Source organism: Acinonyx jubatus, chromosome B3, assembly GCF_027475565.1.
Source record: "Acinonyx jubatus isolate Ajub_Pintada_27869175 chromosome B3, VMU_Ajub_asm_v1.0, whole genome shotgun sequence".
NCBI classification, from domain to species: Eukaryota; Metazoa; Chordata; class Mammalia; order Carnivora; family Felidae; genus Acinonyx; species Acinonyx jubatus.
Window position 1 is genome coordinate 30,111,624 of NC_069386.1, and position 18,051 is coordinate 30,129,674.

The following is an 18,051-nucleotide window of genomic DNA, read 5'->3' on the forward strand; positions in this document are numbered from 1 at the left end:
GGGGGTCTCCTGGAGCCCTTGGGTCAGAGCTCAGGGAGGGCTTGGATCTAGGCTCCTCTGCGACTTTGTTCCAAAACTCCAGGGTGGAGCCTGGGTCTAACGGAGCTGTAAGGGTCCTCTCACCCCTGCCCGGGGAGGAGGCAGCCCAGCACGGGCCCTTTAAGAAAGTTGGGGGTGAGGGGGGCCAACGGGGGAGCCCCAGCCTGAAACCGGAGCGCGCGGGTCGGCGCCTGCCCCGCCCCCGGAGTTAAGTAAGGCGGTGGCGGCGCGGGCAGCTCCAGAGCCCCAGCCCGCGGCGTAGAGCAGCCTTGTCTCAGCCCGCGCCTTGGCGCCTTCGGTGTCCGGGCTCCCTACTGCCACTCTGCTCGGCTCCTCCTCGCAAATCCTGCTGCACAGCCGGGCCGCGATGAGCTCCGGCCAGCAGCCTCCGCCTCCAGCCCCTGCCCTGGCCCTGGCCCTGGCTTTGACCCTGGTCATGTTGGCCAGACCTTCATCCGCAGGTGAGTAAGGGGCCTGAGACCCCCAACCCAGACTGCCAGAGCTGTGGGGGGCTCCTGAGGTAGAAAAATGGGACAAGAGGGCCCAGAAGTAGCCCCCACTGGGAGACAAGCTCCTGCCATTCCAGGCTGGGCTCTCTGGGAGTTCCAGTCCGGGGTAGAAGCAAGATCCCCCCGTGATGACTCTCCATCTTGAGGCTTCTGTGGGCTCTGGCTGTCTGAGGCTGGCCCCAGTCGGTCGGCCTAGGGTGTGGCCTCCGTGCAGGATAGTCCGCTATACCCAGTGGGGCTGCCCAGTGCTGTCTGGGCTCCCTGAGCCCAGCAGGCTTTTGGTGACGGCACTGGTGCCCACAGGACACTCGGCGACAGCAAAAAACCAGTACCCCAGCCTCAGCAGTCCAGGCCAGGAATGGTGAGAAATGGGCAGGGAGCCACCCTGCCCCACCCTCCATGGGGTCCCACATGTGCCTCAGTCTCTCCGCCTGCCGCTTCCTCTGGTCTCCTCCAACCACTCTGGGACCCTGCCCAGCCCCAGGTGCATTTGACTGTACGGCCTCTTCACCACCTTCCTCCTGCTCTCCTCTCTAGCTCCTGTCTCCTCTCCCCACTCTCCTAACTCAGAAGGCCTGGTTAGTGACAGGCTCAGCCTCCTAGGGCCCCTCAGATATCCTGCACCCCGGCAGGAGCTCGTCCCTCAGACAGCCCTGGGCAACCCCCACCACATTTCCCTGTCCCCACCACTGGTGCTTGACCCCAGCAGAGACTGAGTGGCAGTTCACCTTCTGAGAGGCACTAGGGTGCATGTCCTTTCTGTTAAATGCCAGAAGTCCGCGATCACAGCATTCCCCTTGAGGTAAGGCCATAAGAACTGTGGCCTCGGGGCCTATCAGTCATTACTACCCATGTATGAATCATACTCATGTATGTAGGGCTTCAGCCTACATCTTTCAGGACCATTCCCAAAAGCAACTTTGAACAGAAGGGCCTGAATCTCCCTTCCAGGGGCCCAGGCCACACCCTGCTCCCCATCACATAGGGAAGCCAGCTCTAATGGACAGCATCACGAGGTACCCAGAGGGGAAATGAGTCAGGGGAGGACCCCCCACTGGGGTGAGTCAGACCTGGATCCCCAGGCTCCTTGCTTCTGTTCCCAGGGACCCCCTCCTTCAAAGTCTCGGAGTCTGGGTGATGGGTTGGGCCTCTGGAGAGGTGGGAAGGGGCCATCTGAGGTGACTGGAGAAGGGTGCTTATTCAACCTGCAGACTCCAGCCAAGAGATTCCAGCACCCCCATCTCCTTGGGCTTCAACCGAGAGCCATTCTCAAATACCTTCTCAGCAACAAAAACATACAAGCATGGTGCTGGGCAATGAGGAGTACACAGAAATGGATAGGCTAAACTTGAACTCTTTCAGGAGACAGAAAAGCAAATTAAAACTCAAACAGCAGATCCTATCATGTCTGCAAAGATCCAGATGAAGAGTATGGGGAAGAGAAATTGACAGGCAAGCTGGGGCAGGGCCGAGGGTGATCCTTGAGCCAAGGCTCGGAGGATGGGAAGGGGGTCAGTATTCTAGGCAGGAGCTCCGCCTGAGCTAAGGCCCTGAGGTGGATATGAGCAGATCATGTTGAGATAGGAAGACCAGAAGCCTGGTTAGAAGGCATATTTTGAGCACAAGCCAGGAAGAGCCATTGGACTGGGGCACAGAATCCTTAAATGGCAGAATACGGCCCACAGCCTATGCTCTGTTGGCAACAGGGAACCGATGAAGATTTTAGAGCAGAAAAGTGACATGGCACCAGTGGGGTTTTATAATGCTAAGCCAATCCCTACCTTTAGGAAGAATTTGGAAGTGGGGAGGGGGCAGGAGGGCTGGTATCTTCTCCCCCACTCCCAGGCAGATTCCCCTTCAACAACCCATCTCTGTCACCATGCCTGCCTTACTTCCCTCTCCTGGTAGGATCAGCCCCCCTACCTGAGGAAGGCATCACTCCCATCCTTACTGGAAACCCCAAGCCCAAAGGCCCTCAAGGTCTCAGGTATCAGAGTGAGGCGCACTGGGATGTTTTCCCTACATTCATCAACATTCCAGAGCACCTAGGCCATGAGGCCTGGGAATCAAGCCCCATTGGAGACCATCTGGGCCAAACTTCCAATGGTACAGACTGGGAAACTCAGACCCCTGAAAGGGAGCAAAGTGTTCTAGGTCCCACACAGGATCCTGGCAGCCCAGGAAGAGCCCCCATCCCTGCTCTGAGGGAGCTCCCCACCTGCGTGGGACCTTAGGCTAGAGCCATGCTGACACGGTGTGGATGATAGGTGTGGTGTCCAGCTCCTTCTGAGCCCTATGGGAGGCCTTCAGCAGAGGGACAAGCAGTGCAGGAGATTGGGTTTGAGCTGATGTGGAGATGGCGTTCCAGTCAGGGGAACAGCATGAGTAAAATTGAGAGGTCAGAGTGAACACAGAACCCGCGGGGCCAGTGGCCCCCATACCTCTTACCTGGCTGACACAGCTGACTTTGAAAGACAGAAGGTGAAAGAAGGTTGAAGTCGGACTGGGTGGGGCAGGAGTTCCTGGTAAGGAGGGTTCTGCATTCCCCGCGTAAGGACTCTGAACTGATGGGGGCAGCTTAGAGAACAGGGCCATGGAGGCATCAAGTGCAAGGAATTGAATCAAGGTAGATTCTTCTGCCTCTAGGGATCTTCTGGGGTACCAATGGTACTGGAGACAGCTTCTGAGGCACACGAGCGTGTGTGTGTGTGTGTGTGTGTGTGTGTGTGTGTGTATGCGCAGGTGAGCTTACTGCCCCTGGGGCCTCTGGGGCAGGGCAGAGGCCAGGCCCTTGGCCCGGGCCACCCAGACTCTGGAAAAGCTGTTCAAGAACCAAGTATAACTGAGCCACCCCTCACCCAACGTTCGCCTGCCCTCCAGGGCAGGACAAGAAGGGTCTTTCAGTGCTGCCTGCCCCGGGGGGCTGTGGAGGGGGCTGCCAGGTGGGCCAGGCGGCTGGCAGTGACTGCAGGAGGGGAGCAGGCTGTGCGTGGAGCTTTCAAAGGAAGCGTATAGGCTGCTTCTGGGAACTGGGCGAGCTGCCCAGGAGGGGGCAGGCAGGGGAGGGGGAGTTGGAAATAGCCCTGACGTACACACTCACTGGCGCACACAGATGTGGGTGTGCACGTGAGTATGCACAACTATGTCCACAGCCAGCTCACTCACAGACCTGGGCTGGGCGGTGCCCGGGATGAGGAGGCGAGGACAGGAGGGGGGCAGGGGGTGCCGTGCTGTGCTGTGGCTCCTACTCAGTGCCGGGAACGAATGAACAAAGAGCCTTCCTCCAGGACTCGAGCCTGCTCCCCTGCTGGTCCCTCTGCTCCTTCACAGCCTCTCCCCAACTCCTGACCCCACCCCGCTCCCCTCTTGCCTCCACTGTACTCCCTGCCCCAGCATATGTCCAGTTTCAACAGTACTACATTATCATTATTACTCAACGTACGTGAGTGATTTTGGAATGAACCGGGTTTGTGTGAACAACTTTGTACTTGGATTCTCCCCAGGGTAGGGGCTCCTAGCTCTCTCGGCTTCTCAGAAGGGCGCATCATTCCCAGCAAGGGAGAGGGTGGAGCCATCTTACAACTGGGCCCCTACCTCCAGAGACATCCCATGGGGGACACTAACCATGTTGGGCCGCAGCCTCACAGCAGCACTGCAAGTCAAGAAACATTTTATTTTTATGAAACATTCCCCATTTTATAGATGAGGAAACTGAGGCTCACAGAAATGCCGGGCCCAGCCTTAGGCAACTCTCTGGGCACACAGGCCACAGTGTTACCACTCAACAACAGCCCAGATCGGGCCAGGAAGGTAGTCACCCAGCAGTGGGCCCAGGCACCCCCCCCGCCCCGCCCCCCAGTAGGGAAGAGAGACAGGTCTTCAAGGGAGAAACAACTCCTGTGTCCCTATACCCCACCTCTCCAGACCCTCACTGCTTTGTCACAGCATAAGCAGATCCTCTTCAGGAAAGTCCCCTACCCCCCTTGAGGGTTGCGGTGGCAAATGAAGCCATGATCACCTCAGATGTAGGGCAGCAGCACTGAGGGCTGCCGTCAAGGTGGCCTGGTGGCATTGGCTCCCCAAGCTCTGAACAGTGCCTGTCCTGTTGACCATTCCTTCCTCCCGCCGAGCTGCTGCCCAGACCCAGCCATTCCCAGCCTGTGGTGGAGCCAGCTCTGGTGGCTCCGATGTGCTTGAGCCAAGCCTCCGGCCACGGCTCGTGCTAATCCATTTCAGTGTATGTCTCCCTCATGGCTTAATAGTCATGGTGGGTCAGTGAGCTGCCCCGCCCCCAGACCTTACTACAGGGGTTCCCCACCCCAGATGAGTCCCCCCCATGGTTCGTAAGGAAACTGGGGCCCAGGGAGGGGAGGCTACTTTCTCAGAATCACATACCAAGTCTTAGCAGGGTGGGGGCCAGCCTCCCTGCCCTGTGTCCTTGTGTCCTGGTTTGGGTGGTGGCCTTGCCACAGGACCAGCAGCTTCCTGCAGGCAGACCAGGGGTATCCACTGCCTTGCTCCACACAGGACTGAGCCCACAGAAGGGCATATTGATCACTGAGTCAACCAGGGGTTTTCAGACTATGCCCAAGGTGTTCCGGGCTTTACATTCAGAGGTGGCTAAGCCCGGGAATGTGGGAAGCCGGCCCCACCCCAATTCACGCATAGTAGCTCCATGAGCATGTTTACAGATTTGGGTTTTGTGTAGGATGTGGTTTTGGCAAAGTGTTCTGTGGCTTTTTTTTAAAAAAAATGGAAAAAAAGACTTGAAAACCAAGGAATTGCTTTGAGTTGAAACATACTGAGAGCAGGGGAGACTCAGGTCAGATACAAGGAAGAACTTGGCTTTCAAAGAATCCATATCAAAACGGATACCAAGGGCCCCTGGAAGATGTCCTTTCCCAGATGGAACAGGTCTGGGGGCCTGAAGGCAGGGAGCAGAACACAATCCCAGCTTTCTCCCAGCCACGGATGGGAACTGGCCTCTGCTGCCCCAACATCCCATTCCTGCTGTTCCTAGAAACAAACGGGACATTCCTGAGCATCCTGTAGAGGCCCAAAGACACCTGCTGGGCCCTCCCTCCCCCTCCGATATATCAGCCTCGGCATTCAATGTCATCCTGTGTCCCAAAGAGTGGCTGATGAACTCGGCCATCAGGTAATAATCCATAATCCCTGGCACTCCTCCACCTTTGTTCAAGCTGTTCCCTGGAACTGGTCTTCTCTGTTTCTCCTCATCCTTCAAGGTCTAGCTCCAGCACCTCCACCTCTGTGGACCTTTTCCAACCATTGATTGCTGAGGGCCACAGCCTGGTCTTCTCCTTCCTGGGGCCCTGCCCTCCTTCACTATGGGGTTACAGGCCTTTCTGCCCCCTAGTCCATGACTTCCATCAGTACGATGCCCAATAGGTACATGTACATGCATGTATGCACACACACACACACACACACACACCATACGGTGTTGCTCAGCAGCCAGGCTCAAGGCCTAGCAAGGAGAGTATCCAACCCTGCAGCCAGCGATCCTGGGGGAAACCTCCAGCTCAGGATTCATACCCCCCCACTCCAGGGCCGAAGCAGGGCCTCTGGCCTGGGCCAGCCTGCTCTCTGGGGAGATGGTGGGGGCTGGAGAGAGGAGACCAACTTCCTTTCCCACCTAAGAGCAACCCTCCCCCACCCACATTTCAGGAGGGGCCAGCTATAAATATCAGTGGGCCCAGGATGCTGATTCCCACGACTCCAACCCCTCCCTGCCCCTTCCCTGTGCACAGCAGCTGGGGCCAGCCCAGCTCTCCTGCAGTTGGAGGCTGGCCAGGCCGGCCTCAGGCCCAGACACACACACACACACACACACACACACACACACTTCCCACCATGGTCAGGGAAGGAACAAATCACCCTTTTTGGGTGCCTTGGAGCAGCTAAGAGTGTGCCTTCTCCCGCCCTTCAGTCCTGACTCACTCCACCTCTCCCTCCTCGGAGTCCTCAGCTCCAGGAACCTCTACAGGGCTGGGAGAGGCAGCAGAACAGGCACACAGTGGTAAGGAACACGGTATTAGAGAGCTGAGGATCAAATTCCAGCCCTACCACTTGATGCATGACCTCAGGAAGTGATTTGACCTTTCTGAGCTTCAGTCTTCTCTGTAAAATGGGGATAAATGATTCCTACCTTCTACGTGTGTTGAGGACTCAAGCCCTTTGCCAGAGTAAATGCTTAGTAGGTACCCGCTCCTGAGGTTGCATTTTCTGTTATTACCATTTTTTTCTGCAGTAGGGGCAGCCTAGCAATAAGGGGATTCTTTGAGAAAGGTTCCAGAGTAGGGGATTGGATGAGGCAGCCCTGTGAGCAAGTCTGTGTGGGACTCAGTGACATGGAAAAGGGGAGGTGGGTTCTCAAGGGAGCTCTCAGCCAGCTGCTGTCTGCCCAGAACCCTTCAGAAAGGGGGAGGGGGTTCTGCATCCGGCCAACTCCGTGGACAGAGGCCCAAACACCTCTCCCACTGCGAGGAGCAGCAGGACAGCCCTTCCCAGCCCCATCCCAAAGCCTAACAGCCCCTCAGATGGATCATTGGCCCTGGGTGCAACACAATCAGTATGTGTTGAAAGAATGAGCAAATGAGACTCAGACTCTGAGGGCAGATGGGTGGGAATGAATGAGCAGGCACCGGGAACCTTTGTAGGATGGGGAGCCTAGACACCCATCTTTTTCCTGCTCCCTGCCCAAGCCTGGGGCCCCTCTGGAGGTCAGGGTGGAAGGCAGGGCCTGGTGACGTGAAATGGCTTCCACAGCTCCCATGGGGCTGTTGCACTGCTCCTTAAGCACAGTCACTGCATCATGAGGAACAGAATCCAGACTGAGGCAGTGAGGGACCCTCTCTGCCTTGAGCTGCTTGGACCCACTGGGGATGTTGGTGATGCCCAAGTCCATGTATGTGTGAGACCAGAGCTGGCGGAGATGAGAGGAAGTGAGTCTCGGAAACTGGCTGCAGAGAGTGCCAGCTGTACGTACACTCTAGATAAGAGGCTGGGCAGGGGCTGGGCACTCAGGTTAAGATCCCGGTGTGTGGGCATCCTCTGCCTTCACCCCCATAGCCTCTTCTCAAAAGACCACTGGGCACAGCTCAGCCAGCTCCCCGGATGTTCTAATAGAATCCAGGCACCCGCCCCCGGCTGAGGCTCCATCTTTCAGCATCTGGCGCCCGTGTGCTTCCGGCCATCCATCTGAAGCCCAGCTGAGCTCCACCAGAGTCAGGTACTCAGATGGGGGCCTGTCCCTCCAACTGTTGACAGCCTTGAGGCAGGAGAGATGTAGGGACTGGAGCCAGCTGTGCAACCACAGTCCTTGGGATACCTAGCCCTGCTGTGTGGCTTTGGGCAGACTCTCCCTCTCTGGGCCTCTGGGTAGAATATTCAGTCCCCAAGGTCAGCTGTAAAATTCTGAGCTCAAGCCTCTTGAGAATAGGACAGGGGGCTCTGCTTCTGTCCAGAGACAGCCAGCTGCTTGTCTGGGGCCATACAGCGAAGTGGGCTGGGCCTGGAAGGGGGGCAGAGAGGCGGCCCAGCCTGCCTGAGCTCCCCGGCACCTAGAAACCATTTTCCCAAGTTGGCATGAAGCGCCGGGGCTCTCCCGGGATGAGGGTAGCGGCCTTCCTCCACCCCCGGTTCCCATCTTCCACCCCCTTTCCCCAGCCCCACCCTACCAAAAATAAACCCAGACCACCCCATTTTGTACCAGCCGGACCCACCCAGCCCCTCCAGAGCCAGTTGAGTCACCGCTCCAAGCTGCTCCTTTTTTTAACTGTCTGAGTCACTGGTTGTGGCCGTGGCTCCATGACACATGCCTCAGGCTACAGCCACGCCACAGCCTCCAACGGCACAACCAAGGGAGGGGTCCGAATAGAGGCTGGCGGCAGGTGTGAGCCCAGGCCGCCGCCTCTGCCAGTAACACCTCCAGGCCTGGGGGAATCCGCCCCCTAGCAAGCCAGGGCTCAGACCTGTCCCCAGTGGCCCTGGCACTACCTTGCCTCATCAGCCCAGGACCGTCTTTCAGGGAATCTTGGTGACAAAGCCCATCGGGGTCCACCATGCCCCCACAGCATTTCTTAGCCTCCAACAGGTCTGGCCCTCCCACCCTGAGACTGAGGGTCTCCAGGCCCTGGGCCCTGCAGCGGTGGGAGTGGGCAAGGCTTGGCCTCCTGGGGTGATGGGCACAGAGATGCTTAGTTCGGGCCGTTCCTTACTGGATCCAGCTCAGACCCTGACCACACTGCCCAGAGCACCATGAAGACTTACTGTGGCACAGAGGCTTCCACTTGAAGTCTCTCCTGGCTTCTCTATCCCCTTCTCCACATGGTGTCAGCCAAGCTACAGGCCTCTCTTCCCCCATCCCTCTGTCTCTTCCCCGTGTCTGTCTCTCAGCCTCTGACCCTGCTCTGTTCCCTTTCCTTCACCCATCCCCGTCCCCGTGGCAACCCAGAGCACTGCCTCTGCATCCGGCAACCCCCAACAGGTCCTTCCTTGTCTTCCCAGCAGACACAACACACCCTCACCTCCACGCATTCCCACAAGGGGCTCTGGGCCCCAGGGACCAATCCTGAGAGAAATTTTCCATCCCCTCACCCAAGTCCCCTCCTTCCCCCACCCCAAAGCACAGGCTACATCCTGTCATCCTGTCATCCTGTCATCCTGTCATAGGGGATGTCAGGATCCCACGGGCACTTCCTCAGAGGCTGAGAAAGGGGGGCAGGGGGCCTGGGAATGGCCCCACCCCCAGCCCCTGCCTGAGCGGGAGCCTGCACAGCCTCAGCCCCAGCCATCTCCTGTCTGTGGCTATGGCCTCCAGCTATAAATAGGGGCTCTGATGCTATTTTCTTTAAAAACAAGCACCAGACTCTGTCACCACAGGCCCAGAAAAGCACTCCCTGGCTGGGGCAGTCCCCGACCTCGCCCCAGCCATTGTGTCCAGCCCCTGCCTGGGCACTGGAGTCCTGGAGGGAGAGGAAGACTGAAGAGAAGCCGGAGGTGAGACACAGTGGGGGAGAGAGCTGGGGCCAGCTTTCAGACGAGCCCCTGCGGCTGGCTCAACCAGAGAGAACGCAGCTGCCCCTCTCCCCACGTTGGACCCCTCCCTCTGCTTCCCATCTCCCTTCACCAAGCAGAGCCAGTCTTGTTCTGTAGACACAGGGAGTTAGCAGAGAGGCCACAGTGGCACAACTCCCCAAGCCACAGCTGAGCGTCTTTGCAGAGAAGGAACTTTGGGCTGTGGGGAAGGGTGGGGGAAGACTTCCTGTCTTGTCCAAAGGAGCAGGAGGGCATTCCACAGGCAGAGAGGGAAGAAGAGCTGGCCAGGCAGGAGGCCCAGCCTGAGCAAAGGCTGGGAGTGGGGACCTGTCAGTCGTGGATGGAAAACAGCCCAAGGTCTAGTGAGGCTGGCATGTGGGGTGTTCAAGGGAGGTGACCAGGAAAACCTGGCAGGGCTGGGGCAGGGTCACCCAGCACCTTCAGTGCCATACGAGGGTGGGAGCTTGATCATGGGGCAATGAGGAGCCATCGAAGGCTTCCAGACAAGGGAAGATGACAGAGTGACTTTCAGTTTGGGTTAACTGTGGCTGCTATTAGCAAAACAAGGCAGGAACTTCATTGAGCCAGACAAGGGATGGTGACCATCTGCCTTGTGGGATGGCACAGAAGAGCAAGAGGGGGAGATGAATTTGAAAGAGAATTTGGGGGCAAGATGGTTGGAACATGGGGAAGGAGGAGGGAGAATGTCCAAAACGACTTTCAGATTTCCACCCAGCAGTGGGTGGGTGGTGAGGCCTTCTCTGGAAGGCAGGCAGGTTTGGGAACAGATGACACTGAGTCTGGCTAGAGCTGGGTGGGCTTGGGTGTGTCTGGTACAGATGTCTCTGGGGCATTGGCAGGTGGGTCCAGAGCCCCGGAGAGTTGGGCTTGTGGCCTCTTAGGCCAGAAGTGGCTGCACTATACCTGCTGTAGTGACCACACCTCTCTATCAGCCACTAACGGCTGAGCTGGGCTGGGCAAGCCAGGTTTGTGTCAGGCTCCCCATCCAGGCTGCACAGATGGGAAGACTGAAGCCAAAGAGAGCATGGCTGCATGTGGCTAGGAGGTGTTGGGGGAGTGCGGTGGGGGGGGAGGGGGGCGGTGGAGGTAGTCCCCATCCCAAGCCCCTGCTTCCTCTGGTCTCCTGGACATGGGACTTCCACCTGTGGGATTATCCCCTTCGGATAGGGCAACTGAGGCAGAGGGAGCGGTGGCTTCTCCAGGACACACAGACTCTTGAGCACAAGCTGGGCCAAATTGGTCCAGGCCTGTGTCCAGACCAACAGTCATTGCTTCCGCTAACCCCCCTTCCCAGCTCACACACTCACTGTCTCCAAGCCCAGTCTGCCAGGCTCGGGGAAGCCCCAAGGCACCTCCCCAAGGGCCCTACCCCTAACGGTTTCTCATCCCAGAGCTGAAAGGGAGCTCAGAGATGAGCAACAGGCTTCCACATGCTTTCTGACTCTGGATTCAGCCCAAGAGAGGGGGTGGCCCCACAGCCCCCCTGGGCCAGGCTTCTTGCCCACGCCCTTGCCTCTCCACCCTCTTCCCTGACCTCTAAGACCCCCAGTGGGCATGGCCGACACTTATCACTGGCTTTTGGAACATGCCATCCTTAGCCAGCCCTGGAGAAGAGCCCTCCCTGATCCAGCCAGCCCCAGAACCGGACCCGCGTCCAGCCACACCAGGAGAGGCCGGCTGCCAAGCCAACCATGGAAAGCAAATGCTCTCCCCTCCCTTCTTCGCTCTCCCCAACCCCAGGAGACCCTGAAAACAGGAAGGGAAAAAGTGTGTCTTCCCCAGGCAAGGGGCCAGCTCTCACACCCTCCTCCAGCTGCCCCACTTCCGATTCACACGCAACAATAACCCCCCCCACACTGCTTCTGTGTACACATGCCCCTCCCTGATACCACAACACCCAGCTCCAGAGCCTCGAGCACAGGGGCTCAAATCCAGCTCTGCCACTGCTCCTCCTGACGTCTTAGCACAGGTGGTGCCCCCTTTGAGCCTCAGTTTCCTCACCAGTAAAATGGGAGCTACTTCATGGGACCTTGTTGGGGGAAGGGGCTGTTGAGCAGGCCCAATGCCAGGTGAGGAAGGTCCCTTGCTCTGTTTCTTCCCCGCGAGACCCCTTACCTCAGCCTCGGCCCTCTAAGAGGAGGGCCCCCCCATCCCCCCCAGGGCCAGGAAAGCTGGGGAAAGGAGATATGGAAGAGGGCCTGGAAATCCAGCCGTCTCCCTGCACAAGGAGGAAAATTATAAGGCAAGGAAAAGCCTCTCAGAATTGCTCCATACCACAGCAGCCCCACCCCCTGTGCCTCAGGCTAGGGGAGCGACCGGGCTTCCTACAAAGACGCCATTGAGGCCCTGCTTCCTCCCCACCCCGGCCCTCCAGCCTGGGTGGACTCTGAGCTGCTTCTTCCAGCAAACCTCTCATTTTCCCTCCCGCTTCCTCTGTGCCACACATGGCCCCAGGGTTGGGACATGTGGCTGGGAGCCCAGGGTACCAGCCCTGCCCCTGTCAGTGTCTATGGACCAAGTTTAGCATCGCCTAATCCACCAGTTCAGGGATACTCACCTTCTAGAAGAGGTCCCTAAATTGGAAATGTTTATATATATATATATATATATATATATATGTATATATATATATATATATATATATAGGAATATATATATAAATATACATATATATATAAGAATATGTATATAAATATATATATATATATATATATACCCTTGGCTTGGGTGGCTTCTAAGCTCTTGGTTAGAGGACAAGCCACTGAAGCCAGGGACCAGGGTCAGGATTCAGCCAATAGCTGAGGAAACTGTTGCCCTGCCCTGGCCTCCTTGACCTTGCAACCAAACAGAAGGTCAAGTGCCCTGACAGTGAGTCCTGTGGTTCAAGAGTTCTTGGAATGTAGAGGAACAGGCCCACATTGACCCCGGCCAAGGTTCCCATAGGGTTGAGATGAGGAGGCCATTTGCCGTGAGCACATAGAGCCTGGCGTCCCGCATTCTACTGGGAAGCTACTATCTGCCAAGAGGAACAGCTACTTGTCTAAGTTCCGTGTGACTTTGAACTAAACTACTGTTGTTCCTATGGGCGTGGCTTGTGGGGTAAGAGAGGAGCAGGTGGTCAGCAGGCCTCTGAGGTGGCCTTGGGTAATGGACTCTCAGGCTGGAAGCAGGGAGGAAGGAGAGCCAGAGCAGTGAGTGCTATGAGTCTGCAGGTGTGTGTGCATCTCCCAGGCAGCTAGCCCTGGCAGGTAGTAAGCATCTGGGCTTGGCTCTTGTGATCCCATTGTCACCACCATGAGCAGGTTATGTTGTCCCTTTGATCTGACCTGAAGTCTTTCCCTGTAACCTTCCCCCTGGTTACTCTCAGAGGTAATAAGCTTGGTGATAGCTCAGTTGAAAGGACTGAGCCTTGGGACGTGCTGAGGTGGGGGCTGACACCGAGTAGGCACAGGGTCAGGCATGCTCAGGAAGGGTCATGTCCGGTATCTAGAGCCAGACGGGACCCACCGCACCACATCCTCACCTGCCCCACCCTCCCCTCCATATACTGTGATAGGTGGCACTGACCTGCACTCAGTCACATTCGTGGCTATGTGCCACCCACTGTGACCATGCACAGGTCTTGGATGCTCTGGGGGACTGAGTATCACCACACGGCATTGCTTTCCCAGCTCTGAAATGGAAGGGGGGAGTGCAGGGATCTTCAGCGCCACTGGCCCCGGGGTCTGTAGCTCTGGTTCTAAATAAGTTTCCATCCTTCCCAGCCTCCTCAGAAGTGCCCTGGCTTGGGGACAGAAAGCTGGTAAAGAAAAAGCACATCCCTTGGAGGCACAAGGGGAGGGGATCTGGCCTGAGTTCTGAGGGACCTGGGTGACCTCAGGGTGGGCCCAGCTGCTGGGGCAGGGCACCTGGCCCATCCTTACTCTCACACAGGGCCACCCACATTACACCCATAGGGGAGACAGAGAGCCCTTCATCCCTGCCTTGGCCCTCCTAGGGCACTCCCCCACAGCCCCCCTCTGACTTCTCAGAAGGACTCTCCCGGCCTCACCCCTGTCTGCCTAGGATGTGGATCTGGAACAGGATCTGCACACCTGGTGCCAAACCCCAAGGAGCTACGGTGAAGAAGTCTGGCTTCGCCGGAGAGCAGGACCCCTCCCCCTCCCCAGCTGGCTGGCAGCGCCCCTGCCTCATTCTCCTCACTCCTGTCCACAGCCTCAGGCTTGCTCCGACATCCAGCCTTCTGTGTCTCTCTTGGTTTCTCCTCCTTCATCTCCTTCTTTAAGCCTGTCTGGACCCCTGAGTTCAGTTTTTGTGGAGAAGGTTTTAAAATCTTTCTCATGCCTTCTGTCTCCCCCAGATTGGTTCTTCTTTTCCATGGCTGCATTGCTGTATTTGAGAATGAATGAATGAATGAATGAATGAATGAATGAATATGGACCCCCCTTCTCTCCCCAACCATCTCTCACCTACTGCTCCATCTCAGTACCACTGGATACACCTCCCCAACATACACACGTCCAGCTCTCCAACTGCCCCCCTTTGCCCCCGGGCCCTGGGCATGCCCCACTGGCCATCCTGCCCAGCAGCTCTGACTCCCAAACTTCCTCCCTTATAAAGTCAGGCGGCAGCAGACATCAGGAATGCTGCTGAGGCTGCCCATGACGCATGCTGGCTGTAGGGCCGCCTGGCTGCCCCCAGGCGACCAGGAATGTGTTGGGAGCAGGGCACACAGGGACTGCTTGCCTGGGAGTGGGGTGGGGTGGAGGGGTGCCTGCATGGGCGGGGCTCAGACAGGTGTCTGGGCCAAGAACTGACAGCTTTCTGCTTCTCTGTCAAACTGCTTCTCCTCTGGAGCCTCCGTTTGTCTGTCAGAAAAGAGAAAGCCAAGCATGCTAAAGCTGCAGAGAACTTTGACATTGTGGAAGCCATCACTCAAGGATTGGGGGGGGGGGGGGGCCAGGGCTGGGGAGGCAAGAGGCCTCAGGCCTCACTCTCTAAACTGTCTTGGGGCAAGGGTGGTGCTCCCAGTTACAGCCGGTACGAGGCAGGGGAAAAAAGAGCCAACGGCAAAGAAAGACAGGGAGAGGCAGAGACAGGCAGCAAGGTGGCTAAGTGGCCAAGACAGAGACGGAGGAGATTAGGGAGAGAAAAAGGGAGAGACAGTCTGGCTAGCCCCAGGGGTTTTGAAGACTCAAAAGGATCAAGGTCTGCAGCAACCCCCACCCCCAGTGCCTGGAAAAGGGGCCCCCGCTTGAGACCCTGCCCCTGGCCAGCCTGGGAGAACATGGTGGGAGCCTCATAGGCAGAGATACTCCCCACATGGTGACCCTTTGTCCCAAGAGCCCGCTGACAGATGAGAGTAGAGTATCATGAGGGAAGTAAGCCTCATGCTTAGGGCCCCCAGAGGCAGGACTCGGGTCCCCATTCATAAACACGTTAGGAGTGCCCCCAGGGAGAAAGGAGATGCCGGCACAACCTGCGCCCTGGCAGAGGGTGGCTTGCTGGGGGACGTTGGCCCAAGCTTCACCTCCCCGTCTGAGAAGGGGCTTGGGGGGAAAGACAGGCTCTTTCTGTGCCCCCAACCCTCGTCTCAGGAAGAGGGATGGAGCCACTCTGCCTTGGCCCAGACAGAAGCGCCCTGTCCGTGGGCAGGAAGGGTGGGAAGCTGTGGGATGTTCCACCTTCAGCAAACCTCTGGGAGGGATGGACGGGCGCCGGGCAGGGGGGCGGGAACCCTCCAGGAGCACACGGCCCCTTTCATGGAGCCAGGCCCAGCCAAGTCACGGCGGGCGGCGCCGAGGGGCAGGACGGGCCTGGGCACAATCACTGCTCTGTCCTGGCAGCTCCCAGCCCACACGCGCACACATGCACAAACACACAGCCTTATGCAAACCCGAAACACACCCCCAGCCACCCACACACTGGAACACACACGAAAATAGACCTCTATGTAGTCCTGGACACCCACCTACCTACCGTCTTTCAGGTAGAGAAACCCAGACATGTGGCATTCTTTCTGCCCCTCCCACTTACCCTCCCCTTGGGGCACTCTCCCCCCCCCCCCCCACCGACCCATGCTAAAGTCTTGGCACCACCCAGGCAGCCCACACCATTAACCCTCTGCCTACCCATATCTGAGAGCAGACTCCCAGACCAGAAAGGGAACTTCGGAACTAATCCCCACGACAGGAGGAGGGACTGGGAAGGAGTGCCCATTTTACAAAATGGTGACATTGAGGTAGACTGAGCCCCTTCTCCTGGCCCCAGGGGAAGCCCACACAGCTGATACAAGCCTGCACTGGTGTTTGATGGATCATGGGTCTTCTTGACCCAGGAGAGTCAAGGCCAAGTCTCCAAGCAGCACTGATACCTTCTCTCCTCCCCCAACTGCCCTGAGGCCGCAGTCAGGCCGAATAGGCTGGCCTTTGCTACTTTCCCCTCTACTCCTCTGTCTTCAACTGTCCCAGAACCTGTATATCCCTGCTGCCAGTCTCTCCCTTGGCCTTGCTACCCATTGAAACCACCCATTCCTCTCCCTCTCTCCTCCTCTACACCACCTTCACCTCCCCAAGGAAGCCCTCTGGGATTGACTCCTAACTCACTTCTCTATCCTGCACTGTCTCTTCTTCATTCACAGCCCCCCTCCAACTGTCTCCCAGAACAGGGTTTCTGGGTTCTTGGAAATGCGGCCCATCAGAGACGATAAGGGGCAGCAGAAGGAGACCAGGAGGTGGGGGGAACGACACCGTCAGAGTTTCCAAAGCCCTGGCCAGCAAGACCTCAGAGGCCTCTGTTGGGGCGAGGGGGCTGCCTGGCCTGTGCACTTCCAGCAGCACAAGGCAGCTTGTGTGAGCGCTTCCCTGCCCAGCCCCACAGGAAACAGCAGGGCCCAGCCCCTCAATAGGCTCATTCAGACCCCAGCTCTCTGGAAAGTACCTCTACTTCCTGCCACCCTCCCACTCTGGCCTGAAAAACCAGGCCAAACAGGCTGCCGCACTCCCCTTCTGGGAGGGGGCTGGAGGCAGGTGGTTCAGTGGTTAGAGCCAGCCATCTACTTCACTTCCTGCCTGGTGTAGGCCCTGACCGTGACCGTGTCGCGCATCCACCCTTAATAAGAGGGAATGTGGATGGGTGTGTGAGCTCACGCCCACTCAGGAGAGGGACCCTGCATGGCAAACAGGTGAATGTTTAGCTTTCTGGGAGAGAGAACCCTGATTTGTAGCGTTTGCTTCTTTCCATTGTGTAAATGTTCCCACCGAGCAACATCACCTGGCTTGCAAAAATCCTGAAAATTTAACAGTCAGCTCTTGCCAGCTGCTATGAGCTCCAGGCTGCCAGAGTGACGGATCCATCCTGCGGGGGCCACTTGCCCCCGACCTTCCTTTCGACTGCCCTCAGTTTAGTGAGCTGCATTTTGGTCTCAAGAATCAAGGAACACCCTTGCAGATACGGCGCCCCTGCAGGTGCCTGCCCCCTGTCAGTTCTCTGGTCTGCCCCTCACTGGCACCAAGCTCTGCTGGGTCTGCTGGGTTTGGTGGTTCTCATCTGATACCTTTAGCCCCTCAGACGAGGTTCTGGCATTGCCAGCAAGTTCTGACAAGAGGAGTGAACTCAAGGGGTTTCGACTCAGCCTAAGAGGAAGAGCGTTATCGTTCTTGAACATCTGTCTGGACTCCTCCAGTGGCCGATGCCACATCCTCAGGCCCATGTCAGCTGGCTCAGGCTGGCCAGGGGCACGTGTGTGGGCTGGTGCCAGATCGTCCCTATCAAGGCCATCAGCCTTTACTCACTCACACGGGGTTTAAGAGAAGCCCAACAGAGATGAGTCACCTTTTTAACCCATTCCCGTCTCCCCTCCCTTCCCTGGCCCTGGACATCTGGGGACAGAGTCAAAGTTATATTTGGCCCTAATCTCTGCAAAAGGAATAAACCAGAAATTGTTGCAGCTGGTTGGAGGTCAAGGGAGGCTAATTTGGGGAAGCTGTTTGGAGGAGGCGGCAGCTTAAAAAGAGGAGGTATCCCGGTGCGGGACAAAAGGGGCCCTGCACAGTGACCACTGACCTTGGGAACCCCCAGATATGGCCTGCTTAGGCCATGTGGACCTGAGAGGCCCTCTGGCCTGCTCTCCAAACCTTTGGCCCCTCCCAGGCCTTGTCTTCAGACAGACCCAGGCTTGGAGAAGTCAGCTGTTGTTCCCCAGCCGTGGTGGAAACAATAGGGCCGGATCTGACCACTCACCAGGGACTATCAATAGCTCTTCAGCAGGAAGCAATATGGGGTGATGTAGGAAGTTCTGGCCCATTTGGGGTCCAGCAATGCACATGGTCTCCATCTGGCCTCAGAGCCTTTGCTCCTTGCTGGACTCAAGCTGATGAGCTGCCACCCCCACCCCCAAAGACAGCTGGGAGCACGGTCCAAG

The 18,051-nt window shown here is 57.4% G+C and overlaps 1 protein-coding gene across 1 annotated transcript in view; it reads left to right on the forward strand.

The window, feature by feature from the left end:
• The first annotated feature begins 239 nt into the window (after positions 1-239).
• CSPG4 (chondroitin sulfate proteoglycan 4) overlaps positions 240-18,051 on the forward strand; it is a 34,643-nt gene continuing 16,831 nt past the window's right edge. Inside the window, exon 1 of the mRNA XM_027067818.2 lies at positions 240-500. Coding sequence (XP_026923619.2) covers positions 407-500 — 94 coding nt within the window. The 5' untranslated portion in view covers positions 240-406. The remainder of the gene's footprint in view (positions 501-18,051) is intronic.